The 16,454-nt window shown below is 42.2% G+C and overlaps 1 protein-coding gene across 3 annotated transcripts in view; it reads right to left on the bottom strand.

Annotated features, from left to right (window-relative positions):
• The window catches only part of SYTL2 (synaptotagmin like 2), a 106,695-nt gene that overhangs the window by 38,561 nt on the left and 51,680 nt on the right, over window positions 1-16,454 (bottom strand). For all 3 annotated transcript variants that reach the window (XM_012813539.2, XM_012813574.2, XM_023511745.1), the window contains exons 3-4: window positions 11,835-11,986; window positions 9,584-9,719 (exon numbers count right to left, since the gene is read on the bottom strand). In XM_012813539.2, coding sequence (XP_012668993.1) covers window positions 9,584-9,719; window positions 11,835-11,986 — 288 coding nt within the window. The remainder of the gene's footprint in view (window positions 1-9,583; window positions 9,720-11,834; window positions 11,987-16,454) is intronic.

The following is a 16,454-nucleotide window of genomic DNA, read 5'->3' as shown; positions in this document are numbered from 1 at the left end:
GCAACCTCCAACTCCTGGGCTCAAGCGAGTCTCCTGCCTCAGCCTCCCAAGTAGCTGGGACCACAGGCGCCCGCCACAAAGCCCGGCTATTTTTTGGTTGCAGCCATTATTGTTGTTTGGCCGGTCCGGGCTGGGGATTCGAACCCGCCACCTTAGGTGTACATGGCTGATGCCTTAGCCGGTTGAGCTATAGGCACCGAGCCAAGAAGGAGGGTTCTAGAAGAAAATTTCCTATCCTGGGAATAGGACGCCCCAGGTTAGAGTAAAGCAAGTGTGAATAGAGAAAAGTGAGTTGAGCAAGTCCCCTCCTGAATATCTAGTCCCTCTGCTATTAAGAAGGGCAAGACAGGGTCACTGAGGGCCTGGAAAGGGGGTGGGGAAAAAATCTGCTCAGACTTCCCGCTCCAGTGGCCTCGCTCAGGCCTGGGAGGTGAAGTCACTTTTGGCTGAAACCACCATACCCTGTTAAACACCACCAGTTCATAGTGGGATCACAGAGCTAAGGGCTTAGAAAATATCTGAGGAGGCCCTGGCTTTTCCCCACACAGCAAAGGAACCAAAGCTCTGGGGAGGGGACCAATTTGCCCCAGGGCCATAGAACCTTGCCCAAAATGATCTCTAAAATAATGAGCTAGAATCCTGCAGCTTCACTTTCTTTCCTGGCCTCAGCCTTTTCCTGGGACTAACTTTGCACAAAAGTAGCAACTGAAGTTACTGGTATTTTGGATTAGGGATATGCTCCCTGCCTGGCACAATTTGTTATAGTGCGGTCAGATCTTCATATGTAGATCCATTCCTTTTCAGATCTTCATATGTAGATCCATCCTTTTTCATAAGAGAAGGTGGTCTCTTTACAGCCTGATCCCATATGTTCTGTTTCTTAGACTTCCTCTCAGAGGGAGTAGAAAGTGTCCTGAATATGAGAGATACTCAATACATTCCAAATGATGAGATTTTTTAAACTGGGGAGCAAATGCCACATCCTGGGCTCTGTAACTTTCTTCCCGTAGGCACTCTTCAAAATGAACCTGATACTAGAAACAGCACTTAGACAAAATTAGTTTACTTTATGAAGAAGATTATTAAAATATTAGACAATGGTTTGGCATTAGGATTCCCCTCCTACATATGTCTGCGTTTTAATACAGTCTTGGAAGCCTTAACTAAAATGAATAAATATTTTTAGGTACTGTGGAAGGGCCACTGGGGGAAGAGGCAGGACTTACAGCAGTCTTAAAATCACACCACATGGGCAGCTGGACACCCCAGCTGCCTTCTCTATGCAGCCATGAAGTGCTCCCCCACACATGCAGTAACTTTAAAAAGGTTTTGAATCTTCAGCACCCACTTTTTGAAAAACAGTTAAAAATAACAGCAGCTATACCTTCTTCTGTGGTTTTCAGTTTAAATATTAACCGATTATAGAAGCAGAAGCAAATTCTGCAAGTGATGTTTTTCACATGTTTTTTTTGTTGTTGTGATCTGTCCCTTTGGCCTGGGAGTTCCTTGGAGGCTCACGCTGCGTCTCATCCCCAGCACCCAGCATTGAGCTGGCATGTGTTGGCGCTCAATGAAGCTTGAACAAATAAACAAATGAAGAAATGGCTCAGGGATGGACTGAGGGGAGCAAATTAGAAAACATGGAATGCTGAGCCCTTCAAGTGGGTATCTTTTTAAGTAAAATATTAATTGTGGGCATACATAGTCCTCCAGCACTGCCTCAGTTCATGCTACAGATCTGTCCAACACGAATTCCCATCCAAGCAGAGGCATTCTGATGTCATGGTGAAACTATCCTACTATAACTGATTTAAATAAAGCCAAGATCTTACAGGATTAAAGCAGATTCTTTCAAGAGCTCAGTATAAAGTGTTTTGCAGGCCAGGTGTCCAAGAAATGAAATCATCACATTACTGAATTTGCTATCAATTCTAGAAAAAAAATCAAATGCATTGTCCCACAGATTGACTCATCTCTACCCTGCCTTTGAGAGTAAGTGAGATACCTTACACTGACCTCATTACTGGGGTTAAGGCAAGGAGCTAATCCAGCTGTAAGAGGAGAATGGTTATATACAAAAGCCTTCAAGGAAAAAGAGCTTTAGTGGAAAAAATTATTCTGGAGCTAAAGATCTGGTTTAAATTGATTGGTTGCTATTCCACAGAGGGTAAGGAGGAGGCTAGTGTCAGAAGTATTACTGAAACACAGGCAGCGATGCTCAAAGACTAGCAGTTTGGGTTCATTACCCTGACTTACAAAATAGTGTTTTAATTCTACCAAAAACAAAGTTATGTGGGGGATGTACAGGTTTTTTTTTTGTTTTGAAGGAATTTGCTAAATATTAACAACAGATCAGAAACAAGCATGCCCAGGAAAAAATATGTATATATACATACACACACACACACACACACACACACACACAACCTGACATTATTCCTTTGGGAGGCATAGTTTTGCTTGCAAGGAAACTCATCATTTTCTTGCCACTTCACAGGTAAGTACCTAGAAAAAAATCTGCCAATGCCATGGAATAAAATACCAGAGTGAAGGGTTTTATCCTATTCTCCTGAACTCATTTTGGAGATGTTTTCTAGAATTTTTCTTTGCAGTTTTTGGCCGGGGCTGGGTTTGAACCTGCTACCTCTGGCATACGGGGCTGGTGCCCTACTCCTTCAAGCCACAGGCACTGCCCATCTAGAGATATTTTTGATTAATGGACATCACAGACTTCTGAAGCAACCAAGGCCCCTCCTACCTCCATTTCCTCTAGTTCCCCATCTTAAATGCTCCTCTTCCATAGCTATGCAAATTTGAGAGAGCTCTCAAATTCTCTTCCATCTTTCTATAATCACAAGTGCTCATGCTGATACCTCTGAAATGAGAGATTCTTAGTAAAACAAAGCAAAGCAATAATATCTGGATGCTATCAATCTGTTCTTAGCATATACTTTTATTTTTTTCTCCCTTTTCATCCTTTTTTATTTACCTCCTGGGGTCCAGATCACTTCATTAAATCCTTCATTTATTCATTTATTTGTTTACCTATTAATCCCCTTGCCATTTCTTCTTTATTTAGTAATTCATTATCTCAGCCACTATTCTCATTCATACATTCAGTCTCTCATGCTCCATCTAACTCTTCATTCATTTATTCTACAAACTACTTGTCCGGCACTGTTCTAAGTTCTATGAACAAAGGAGAGAACAAAACAAAATATGGCAATGAACAAAACGTCCTTTTCCTTATGGATCTGGGGAAGGGGACAATAAACAGATACAAAAATAAATACATAATGTAATTTCAGGTAGTGATAAGTGTGATGAGGAACAGCCTTTGTTCATTCATTCCATAAATACTCACCAAGTATTACTATGTATGAGACACATGGTTAGATGTTTGGGACATGGTGGTGAGCAAGACCCAGGTCCTCACCCCCGAGAAAGCAATGCAGTGATTCTTAGCCCTCAGAATTTGGATTTTTAAAAGTTCCTTGGGTAATTCTGTCTAGAGGCCACAGTTGAGATCATTTCATCAAATAACCCACATCACCTGTATCAATTATAAAATATCTCTGTGTGCTTTGCAGGCCTCTCAAATTTGTTCTAATCTTATCTCTACAACTGTCAGGTTTTCTCGTCTCTATTTTCTCAGTTCTCACAACCTTTCACTTAAATTTCTTCTCTCATATCCTAATTTAACTAACTCTCACTTTCCACACAGTTGCTAGAATGATATCTCAAAAAAAGTAAAGTTGATTAAAAAGTCATTTGATGGGACCACACCTACAGTACATTTACAAGGTACATGTTAAATCTACTAAGTGTAGAATATGAATGTCTTAATACAATAACTAAGAAAATGAGGTGATGGCTATGTTAACCAGTTTGATGAGAATATTTCAAATTGTATATAAAACCAGCACATGGTACCCCACAATTGCCTTAGTGTACACAGCTATGATTTAATAAAAAATAAATAAATAAAAAGTCATTTGGTGGCTCTTTGTGACTTAGAGGAAAAAGTCTAGCCTCTGGGCCAACATTCACGTTCAAGGTTATTCAATCTGATCCCAGCCTCTTCTTTCGGCATTATCTGCCACACTAGACCACTTCCAGGTCTCCTGTGCCTGCACAGGCCAAGCCCTACCAGATCTCCATCTTATCTCCTCTGCCTCTACCGTCTTCTCCCCATGTCGACCTAACACGATCCTTCTCATCCTTTAAGAATTGCTGCAAATATGACTACTTCTAACAGCTTCCCTAACAATCCCTCCCCTCTACTCCAAAGTCAGTATTGATGAAGCTGTGCTCCCACAGCTTTTTAAATACTCTTATCACATGGTTCACAATTTATAATCATACCCATTAGCCTCTTCTCCAAACAATGGGTTCCTCAAAGATATCTTGCTCATCTCTGAATTCCTAGGTAACATCTTATATGGAATAAATACTCAATAATGTTGGTTGACTGAACAAATGAAGAATTAGTAGCCCTATTAGAATGGTTTATTCACCTGGATGCTAGGAAGACATTAAGTCAGTGTTTTCAGTGAATTGCAAACAAAGGCATTTAAATATTGAATTTCCTATTCTAAAAGCAAATCTAGCCAACCTATAGAAAATGTTTGTATCTTCACCTTCATACCTATTTCTCTCTTCTTTGCCTTATTTTTCTCCATATCTCCCTCTTAAACTGCCTTTCCTTATTCTTTTGCCTGTGGCTCAGGTCAGCCAACAGTACCTCCCTGCTTATTTTTGTTATAACAGAGGCAGTCACTGATCCAGGACTTTATATATAGTTGGAGTAAGACAACATCTTCTTAGTGTGATGTCGGGACATCAAGAATGCCACTGCCTTTAATATAACTCTCTTTCCACCTACAAACTTGCTTCCTTAGATTGAAAGCTCTGACTTCTCTCAGGATTCATGAAACAGGGTAATTACTCAATTTTGTTTCTCAGAAACTATTAGAACTTATAGTCCTTCTAATAGAAAGTCTGTACAGTATGGAAGCCAAGTACCTAGAAGACATTGATTCTTGCCTTATTTTTTTTTAAGTATTTAATTAGCATTAGGCACAGATTACTTATAATTCACAGACATTTAGCAGCAAACTTTCTATGCAATTTAATAAATTCTGCAAATTTTTTTAGCTCTGAGATTATTACCAAAGGGTTACTGTTTATCAGTCATTAACACTTTAGAGTGAATTATTTTGTTACATTCCCTCCCAGGCAGGAACTGAGGAACTTTATTTTTTACTGATACATAATATTTTACATATTTATGGGGTCTGTGTATTTGTTATACATGTGGAATATGTAATGATTCTTGCTTTATTGTGATATCCTCATCTTGCTATACACTAGATCAGCAGTTCTCAACCGGTGGGTCAGGACCCCCGTGTAACAATGAAAATACATCATAGCATTAGGAAGGTTGAGAGCCACTGCACTAGATGATAAAGACCACTTGAGCTGTATGTTAGGATGGCACAAACATGTTAGGACTCATGTTTCAGTAAGGTGACCATTAAGAGCAGGAAAGAAGGTTAACATTTCCTTCCATATAGGCTTAAGTTATTTTAAAAGTCAAGTGCCCTTTAAGGTGGAATACTTGTTAGGATCCCTTGAAAGGAGAAAGGAAGAAGCCCTCAGGCTACTGAGGCAGGTGAGATGCAGAAAGGTGTGGGAAGAGGGTCCAGAATGGGGAAAGACTCGGGAAGCTTGGAAAGCACTTGAGTAACTATCATTTGTTCAGAGGTCCTAATGGCCTTTCAGTGGCCACAGAACCAAAACCATATAAGCTACCTGAGGTATTGGTCCTTAGAGAGCAAGAAAATGGAGAAAAATGAAAAGGTCGGTCCATTTCCAGGCTTCTTCGGTCTAAAGAAATACCAGTAACAGGGAAATCTAAGGCTTGGTCAGCAGAAAGACTACTATACTGTCAGTGTTACCTACACTTTCCCTAGGACAAGCCACCTCAATAACAAGAGGGGGCTTCTCATCGCAGAACAGGCCTCCCTCTATAGTCAGGACACATCACACCTCATTTATGGGCAGGGTCCTAACCTCCATGGGAAGATATTCTCACATTTTTATTCTGTATTCCCCACCTTGGCTCAGCCATGTCCTGTGGATTATTATGTATGTGTTCAACAATTATTGGGTGGAGTGGGGCTATCAGTGTGTGGCTCCTGAACCAGTTTCAGTCCATGAACTGTTTGTCACTGGCTCACAATATGTACAGAAATTGAGCGTATGTGTTGAGACCCATGTACAGCAATTTGCTGAGACATCCTAGCATAACATCAGTGGACGTACTTTTTTTTTTTTTTTTTTTGTTGGCCAGGGCTGGGTTTGAACCCACCTCCTCTGGCATATGGGGCCAGCGCCCTACCCTTTTGAGTCACAGGCACCGCCCTGGACTTACATTTTTTGTGCCATTGTTCCCTATATTTCATTTTTCTAGTATTCACTTTTATTATATTTTATAAAAGATATCAACCTATGATGATTAAAAATATGAAATGAAACAAGATTGGTCCTTCACTACAAACAATTCATGAAGTACTATTCCAGTCAGTACTGCCCTGGTAGAAGTCAATAACCAGAATTAGAACTGTGAGCATTTGCATTTTCTCTTTGCCACTCCAGAGGAAAACTTACTTTCCTTTCCTCTGCACATAAACCTTTCCCTGATTCCCTTTGCTACAGGTGCAAACAAATGCGAGTTTAGAAAAAATGTAGGTGGCCGCCAATGCTCAACTACATTCTGAGTGCCCACAGCAATTTAATTCTTCATAGGTAGAGTCCCACAGAATTGTGTCCACGGGAGAAAGAAGATTCTTGCAGCAGAACTTATTAGCAAAAGGTCCTCAGTCACTGTTGCCTCACGCTCCCTGAGTACTGGCTAAGAAAATATTGACAGGTATTGAGTCATTCTACTGAAGTTCACTTAGTCTGAAAATACAGGCCTCAAAATACACTTAACACACCCAGTTTACAAAGGTTAAAATATAGGTGAGAAACACCGCAGGAACCTGATACCAAGTAAGGGAGCAGTTTCTGATATGGAAAGAAGGAAGTAAAAAATAGCTCCTCCTATCATGACTGCCACCCATGCCACGTATTGTGTGCTTGGCCTTCAGTAAGCAAAGCATGCCAGATACATCTAACATCTTTATTCTGCCTTCCCAAGCACACTTTATCCATGAAATAATAGCATAATTATAATGCCACCTGGAAATGGCCAATTTTTTTTTCTTCTGAGAAGTGCCAAATGATACTCATAACTCTCTTATTTAATCTTACAACATCTTGGTGAGGCAATTCCGTTCTGATTTTCAGATGAGACCAGAAAGCCTTGCCTGAGGTCACTCACACAAGGAATGCAGAAAACAGTGGAGATGCAAATCATGAATGCTGCATTATTAGCCCCAAATAGAGAAAGAATGAGAGAAAACCCACTAGCCCTATGGGCCATAAGGAAAAAGAGTCTGGCTATGAGCGCAGTGGCACCTCTGTTGCTTTGGGCTTTTTGAGATGAGATGAGTTAATGGAAGGAGGATGGGAAGTCTGACCCATAAAACTGGGCAACCAGCTACTTGTCTCTGAAAAATCTCCTTTCCCATTCTGCAGCACCTGCTCCCTCTCCCCTGAGCTGGCCGGTGGCGCTCTAATCCCCACCATCCCAGCTCTTAAGAGCTATTCTCAGTCCCTCAGTCTCTTGGAGGTGAATCTAAATGACTGTGTTCTTTCCCCTGTGGTTTCTAATTTCTTTTTTTTTGTTTGTTTGAGACAGAGCCTCAAGCTGTCACCCTGGGTAGAGTGCTGTGGCATCACAGCTCACAGCAACCTCCAACTCCTGGGCTCAAGCGAGTCTTCTGCCTCAGCCTCCCAAGCAGCTGGGACTACAGGCGCCCGCCACAACGCCTGGCCATTTTTTGGTTGCAGCCATCATTGTTGTTTGGTGGGCCTGGGCTGGGGACTCGAACCCGCCACCTCAGGTGTATGTGGCTGGCGCCTTTGGTTTCTAATTTCTTAGGTAACATCTTTCTTTATGAAAGACGGACCATCATCCTATTAGAGGGACTGCAGGCAGCTGGTGAATAGGGAGTGACCAAGGGGAAGGGAGTGGAGTGTTCCTCACACTCTTTCCTGAGCTTCCTAAAGTATCTGTGTGTAAGCAAGAGCTCATGCTCCCATTTCTTGAGCACTTACTATGTGCTTTGGGCTAACTTTAGAATTCTACATTCAGTAGCTAATTAAGTGCTCAATGACCCTGCTAGCAAGCTATTATTATTTCTATTTTAATGCTGAGAAAGTAAAGGCCCAAGAAGTTAAGTCAATACTACTACCAGGTCACACTACCAATTAGTGACTACTGTTGAGGTGTTTTAATTTCTACCCAACATGGCCTTTACAGATGGATAGAACATTACAGTCTTGTAGGGGAAACGGTACAGCCTATACTCCATGGGAAACAAAATGATCCCCTCTCCAACTGGGAAATGGATAAATAATGGGTATGCTAATAGAATTAGGATTCCATTATCCCTGTGACATAACGCTACTCACATTTAACTTTAAAATGCCTGTCGGTACTCTTATCATACACCTTTCCCTTCACCTTTCAACTACACTGGCAATATTCCTGTTCCCCAGGTGCCTCAGCTGTGGGCCCTGACTCAGTAGTTGTCCCACCAGCAAATTCATCAACTTCCAACTTCCTCCTCCAAATAGAACTGTCTTCACTGAGGAGCAAGAAATAAAATGCAACTGCCCCTCCCACCACAAAGTAACAATTACACCCTCAAGGAACAGATGCCAGCAGGAAGATCGGTCAATGCCTAAAAGAAAACCATTATGATTTAAAAGGTTTGTGGCTGTGTTGCCCCAGAACTGGCTATATCTTAGGAAGGATGTACATAATATATTTCGATTGGTCAGATAATAACATGTAAGGAAAACACTAAAAAAAATTAAGACTGAAATACTAAGGACAATCTGTATCCTTGAGAGGCATTCATTGCCTATCTACCATCTGCCAGGTATCCTCCATAACTTATCACTCATTTTCATCATAGACGTGGGTATATATAGCATTCCTAGCTATGTTAAGAACACAGACTCAGAAAGGTTAAATGACTCACCCATAGTCAAATGGCCAATACATGGCAGATTCAGACTTTGAGTTATTTTGTCTGTCTGGTTTGGGGGCTTGAGCTTCTTCCACTGCACCAGCTGTTACAATGTGATCATAATGCAGTGCTTCTCTGAAATGACCTGTTCCCCTGTACTCATTCTAGAGTACCTCTTCATTTTACTCTACGGAGTAGATTTGTACTTCTTAGCACAAATTAAAACAAAACAAAACAAACTATCATTACTAGTGCTGGAAGAAATCACCACTTAACATTTTAATTTTGATTCAAATTCAAATTTACTTAGTAGAAATTCTGGAAGCCGGGGAATTTGTAGCAGTCTGGCATTTGTGCTCACAGCCCATCACTGTGCCTGCACAGCACACCAGGCCATGAAACCTGTGCAGCACCTTGCCCTGCAAGCTCTGTCTTACCTCAAGCTTGCTGGTGCTGCATCTTCTTCCGGCTCCTCTGCAAGGCCAGCTACCTCTGCGGGAAGGAAAGCATCTTTGTTGACATTATTCACCCAGCTTTCCTTCTCCACGTTTGCTCTGTCCTTACTTTGCTCAGCTGCAACAGGAAATGATAAAGATAGGAGGGTTATCTTTAGCCTCTGTGACCTACAACTCTCTTATCAGTTCTTATCATTGAGGGCTCCAACCTGAACTTCAGGCCTTCCCAGTGCCAAGGCAATCACTGAGTCTAAGCACTTGGGATTAGAATTACATCTGTGAAATGAGTCAGTAGATTCCCATGATATTAGCTTCTTTCCAAGCAGTCTCCCAAGAGCATGGGTGACTCTAGACACCATTAAAGCTGAATTCCAACTGTCTCTAGGCTAATCTGATTTGAATTGGGGTCAGGACCAAATGTGCATGGCCAAGGTATGCTCAGAGCAGGGAGTCCTCAGTGGCACAGACACATCAGCATTACTAAGCATTTAATGAACTGTTACAATGTGCCAGATACAAAGCTTGGCTTTAAGACACAAAGGGAGCAGATGATTCTAGTCTAGAATCATCTAGTCATGTCCCTCTCCACTGCCATAGCCTCTTCCTCCTAGTTTTTATACATCTAAATCACAAATACTCCTCACTCCCAGCTCATACGTCTGAGCCTCCATAAAACCTCTGTGCTTCCACTTCAGAAAATAAACTCTTATGCTTCTGAACACCAATTCTTTATCTGAACTTCTCTGACAATATCAACTGAATGATCACTATCAGGCACTATGCCAGTCCCTTGCATGCATTAATCTATGAGGTGGGAGAGATTTTCCAAGTTTACAGATTTGGAAATTGAGGATCAAAAAGTTCAAGAAACTTGCCTCCGGCCACATAGCCAGTAAGTGCCAAGAATACGTTCATCAATGTTAAGAAGATGAAGCGATACTGGGGCTCTCAATTTCCAAAGACTTTCCAGGATATCCCCCATTGGTCCTTTACACATAAGTCTAGTTTCTTGAACTGCAAAATGGAGTCCACAGCACTAACTAATACCCCTCAGGATTTTTGAAGGGTCTGGGTAGGGAAATTTTTGTTTAAGACAGGATCTTACTCTATCAACCAGGCTGGAATGGAGTGGCACAATCATAGCTCACTGTAGCCTTTAACTCCTGGGTTCAAGTGATCCTCCTGCCTTGGCCTCCCTAGTGGCTGGGCTACTGGTGTGCACCATCAGGCTGGGCTAATTTTTATTTTTTTATAGAAGTATAAGTCTTACTATGTTACCCAGGCTGGTCTTAGATTCCTGGCTTCAAGCTATCCTCCCTCCTCAGCTTCTCAAAGTGCTGGGATTATGGGCGTGAGCCACTGTGCCCTGCCATTTTGGAAAGCAAGAGGGCTACAAACAATACAATGTGCATACTAAGCACTCAGCTCTTATCTGCAAGGGGTATGGCACTGAAGCAGAAAGACTTTGCCATTTGCCAACTCTATGATCTTGGTCAAGTTAACTTCTCTGAGCTTCACATTCCTATATACAGAATGGGGAAAAAACAATGCCTACCTTACAATAGTGCTGCTACAATTAGAAGTGATAGGGATGAGATGCTTAACATACATTAGATGCTCAAAAAATGACAGCTATTTTCCTTGTTGAGCACAAGTCAGACCTGGACAGCGGTTTTCACTGACTAATATGCAGTTAATTAGAGAGAAAGTACCCAGTAAATATTTAATGAACTCAAAAGAATTCTAAACAAGCCCTCAAAATGTTTCTTTACAGTCCCTTAAATAATGTACTTGGATGATTAAAGACGACTTGACCAGATGTCAAGATTATTGAACAGGAAGGCTGATCTCTTTTTGTGTAAACCATTCACTTTACTCAGAAGGTTCTGAATCTCCAGAGTTAAAAACCGAAGAAGAGGTGATAGATCCTTTATAAGCCCAATTATCTATGCTACTACAACTCAACACTCATCTAAAGGGTGCCCTGTTACTTTACATCACACAGTCACTGAACCCTGCCCTCATCCATCTGAATCAAGGGCGAGAAGATTTTAAGCTAAAGGACCACACATTATGAAAAGCATACCTTCAAATGATTTCCCTCAGCAATTTCAGGTGGGAACTTAAAGGGAACTTGAAGTCATACCTTCCGGTGATGACTCTTGACACCCTTCCCCTCTCCCACCTTCCCATACAAATGCTGGCTGTGCATGCACAAGCCAACTCAACTCACCTGCAACCTGGAGCCTCTTCTTCCTCATCGATGCCCTGATGATATCTGCTCCATGGATTTTGTCTCTGTGCCTTTTTGCCTTGGCTTCATAAAACCATTGGCCACTCATATTCTTCAGCTGCTGGTCATCCTTAATTTTTTCAGGCAAATGTCTACAAAAGGAAAAGAGCTTTACTTCACTAAGAAATCCACAGTAAATAAATGAGCTCATTGTGGCAACGTACAAAGAAATGTGTAAACATACAGCCAAAAACGAAGCTTTCAATGTTTTAGAAGATCCCGCAAACCTCCCTGATGACTAACAAACGCACGCTCCCCTGTGGCTGAAAAGTCAGAGAAACCAACATCTTTTTTCAAATTCAAAAATGTAATCCATGATCCCCAGATGATACCTGAAATTTCTCAAGAGTAGATTCACTTTTTGGCAGTCGTCTTCTGTGTCTACTGTTTAAATGTTAACTATTGCAGTGAGGGATAATACGGAAAGGTTCCCTAAGCCTTGGTTTCCTCGTCTGTAAAAAGGGGTTGATAATAATAATCTACCTCATCGAGGTTGCTATGAGGACTAAATAAGCCAGTGCATGTAAACAGCCCTGTGCTCACGCCTGGCACCTAGTAAATACTCTCTGAATAACTGCTGGGGTCGTTATCTTCTCACCAGTCCTTTCCATTTTGGTGCTATCACTTTATCAAAGACTTTTCTTCCAAGCCGGAGGGTGGGGAGCCATGATGTTCCTGGTGCTTAATGAACACGGAAATGAACATGGGGAAGGCAGGTTGGAATCAGGGAAGATCAAATTTGAGCACACCGTTGTGCAGGCAAGTTCCATCTGTGCAGATACTGCTTTTAAGGGTTCCACAATCATGTGTGCTCACTGAAAAGCAAAAATGTAAAGACAAACCACATACAGCACTGCCCTCCTGAAATTTCCCCAATTTATACTGCTGGATAAAACATTGTTCTGATAAGTCTGCATCTTTCTGCCTCAATAAAATGAAAAAAAAAAAACCCTATCTTTTATTACTCATAGAGATGAACTTAGAATAAAAGCCTTAAGGAAACTTTAAACTCTTGGAAGATAACATGCTACATAAATCCAAGTGGGCCTTATAATTGTCATTCAAGCTAATGTGCACAATTCCTAAGTAATAAATCGAAGTATTCTAGGCAGAGAAGGTGGATGGCTGAGGTGGTCACAGGGCTGTGTATGAGGGCTGCACACAGGCATACCTGGGAGTGGGCAGTTACCCCAGGTCTAGCAAGGATGTCTCCTCTCCCTGAAGCATGGGAGAGCATCCCTTTACCCAGAGTAAACTCTGCTAGAACCTCCTCTCCTCTCCCAGTTACCAGGAAGAAGTGACCCTATCCCAAATCTATCCAGTCACACATTGTCACAACAACCCATCTCCAAATCTTAACGGGGACATTGTCATCACTTTGTGGTTCGGAGTCACCAAAGAGATTCAGTTCTTATTAAATATTTATTATAGTTTCTCACTGCCTAAGGCATTCAGCAGCGCAAACAATCCCTTCTGGGTTGTTGGTACTAAGCTTTGTCCTCCCAGCAGGACCAAGTGGGAGTTACTTTAGCTGCAGAAGAGCAGAGTTGTCCTTCTGCCTCTCCCTGGTCAGACAGTGAGCTCCTGGGGGAAGGCCTGCACTGCATACCTCTTTGTTTAGCATCTGGCAAGGCGCGAGCACTTACTCAGAGCTTGCGGAGTGGAAGAATCTCACAGGGAGCCCCATGACCTGGCTTCAGGTTACATTTTCAGGTTCCTTTTCTAACACTTAGTCCCATCCCCCACTTGCCTATTTGACTCCCTATTATTCTTGAAACTGCTCTTTTGTGAGCTCTGTTGACATTAGAGACAAAATATTGCAAAAAGACTATAAGCTTTGGAAGCTGCCAGAATTAGGTCCAAATCTCAGTTCTGATTCTTTCTAGATGTGACCTTGAACAAGTCACCAAATCCCTCTTTGCTTTAGTCTTCTTGTTCATAGGGAGGGGAAAATAAGACCTACCCTGAAGGACTGCTGGGATGATTGTGGTTTATCTGAAAGTACTTAACAGTGCCTGGTTCCTGGTAAGAAGCCAGAAGTGTGAAGTCTGCTGAAATGCCTTCCCCTCACTTCTCTGTCCACACATTGCTCTCCCTCCTTCAGATCCAGCCCAAGTAGATTGCTTTGCCATCAGTGAAGGCTTCCCTGACGCACAAGGCCGCAGTCTGTCCTTTCCACGCTCCCACAGCACCTCCCCTGCAGTACTCACCACACCACGTTCCAATGATCTATTTGCACATCTGTTTCACCCACTAATCTGTAGATTCTGCAAACTCCACGAAGGCGAGGACTACATCTTAGTCACCTTTGTAACACCAGTGCCAATCCTGGCACAGAGCTGATACCCAAGAACTGTTTGGTGAGTGAATAAATCAATGAACAAATAAATGCTCTGCAGCCACCCTAGTCTGAGTCAGCAAGCGATACGTAAGAGCCTGTCACTGCTGAGGTGAAGTGAACTGTACCCCATCCCAATGGCAGTGTCTTCTCCTGGAGAGGCAGGACATGCTCATCTCTCATCGGGACAGGAAAAAACATCATGAACACTGGTGTCAGTCAGCATTCTTGTTGAAGGGGACCATGAAACCCTCACAGCATAGCAACTCCCAATTTTTCTTCATGAGATTATTTTTGTTGTTCAAGTAAAAGGCAATTTGTAGGGATTCTTTTTTCTTTTCTTTCTTTCTTTTTTTTTTTTTTTTGAGACAGAGTCTTTCTATGTCGCAGTTGGTAGAGTGCTGTGGCATCACAGCTCACAGCAACCTCACCTCAAACTCTTGGGCTTAAGTGATTCTCTTGCCTCGGCCTCCCAAGTAGCTGGGACTATAGGCACCTGCCACAATGCCTGGCTATTTCTTTGTTGTAGTTATCACTGTTGTTTTAGCTGGCCTAGCTGGCCAGATGGGTTGAAACCCGCCAGCCTGGGTATATGTGGCTGGTGCCCATTTGTAGGGATTCTCGTGCAACTCTTGATCTCTTCCTGCCTAAATGACTTTCTGCAAGCCCCGGATCAGTGCACAATGAGCACAGGCTGTATGTCAGATTCAATGAAACACATGGCCCCTAAAAAGGCTAGTCCCTATTATAGGAAGGAAAGCGTTTCTGGCTCATTCACTTTAAAGTACCAAAAGAAAAGGAAAATTCTTTCCAATTTAATAAATGCCACTCACATACTTCCTAACATGGCTATCACTAGGTTTAATAATCAACTTATTTTTCTACCCTGGTCAATTATGATGTTTTTTGGATAAATCTATACGTATAACATCAAAGTCCACGTTTGTAAAGTACAGATAATTTTAAAAATCCCACTACTTAGTGGTACTATTAAAATCTCCTCTTCTACCAGGCCATGTTAATCTCTGTCTTTTCCTGAATTCTAATTGCAACAACCAAATTAACATCTGAATCTCTAATCATTGCACCGTCTAGCTGAAGTGGGGGAAAGGATACATTTCTTGGGACTGACACGTTTTATCCTTTATCATCCTCCCTTCAGATGCACCTTGTATTTAGCAGAGTGCTGGACATACAGAGAAAATGCTCACCTCCCATGGGGTGGGAGGCCTGGGGGCTGATGGGCAGGAGAAAGGTGGAAGAAAAGCACTCAGCCCAAGAGGACACCATCCTGCCAGCCTTCTGGGCTGAATGGCCTGTTTATTCTCCCATTAGCTCTCTCATTCCTTCTGCTAACACTTTACAAGGTATTGATTCCGTACTGAACCACATACTTGGGGCTTCACATGCATCATGATCATTTAATCCTTACACTTTCCCCAACGTGTATTAAGAATTTAATACACTGCAGAAGATGGCCGTTTTGCCTCCTCTGTCTGTTAAAGGCTGTACCTAAACCCTGTCTGGTTATTTGTTTACTCATTCATTCATTCCCTATTACATATGAGGCATAAACTCAGAATTGTGCAGGAAACAATTCAATTTATAGCTCTAACTGTCAATGACAACTCCTTTTGGTGCAGAGGGAGTGTGAGCATTTACAGAGGAAAATTAGAAGAGAAGTGATGCCTCCGGCCTGGCTTCACAGCTTCCCCCCAGGCCTGTCCCTTTTTGTGCTCACATACGCAGACCTCAGTTTCCAGCTACTGAACATCGTCAGGCAAAGGCCTGACACCAAAGGCAGGAACTGGTTGAAAATATCCAGTCAACTGTGGTTAGTAAGGCTGGCCCAAGAGGTTGATGGGGCCCATCCTCTACCCTTTCTTTCTTTCTTTTTTTTTTTTTTTTTAATTACTCCATTATATTCTGGACAAGAAGTTCAGATTATGAGATTTGGACATACTGTAGATGTTTTGAACATGAGAGTTGAGAAGGACCTTAGATAGTTCCAAATAGCCTCACTTTCTAGAAGAAATGATAGAGGCCCAGAGAAGTTAATAGGCTTGCCCAAGGTCACACTGAGCTGGTACCGGAAGCCAGTCTCTCAGCCAACACTCTTTCCACCGCCCCACACTGCCTCAGAGAGCCAGATGTGATTTCAGTTTGTAAAATGGCTGGCACACTTCAGTTTTCTACCAAGGAACTCAATCTCTGAGTCTGAA

This window comes from Otolemur garnettii, unplaced genomic scaffold (genome assembly GCF_000181295.1).
Source record: "Otolemur garnettii isolate 467f Iridium unplaced genomic scaffold, OtoGar3 scaffold00001, whole genome shotgun sequence".
NCBI lineage: Eukaryota > Metazoa > Chordata > Mammalia > Primates > Galagidae > Otolemur > Otolemur garnettii.
This window is presented reverse-complemented; position numbering and strand designations above follow the sequence as displayed.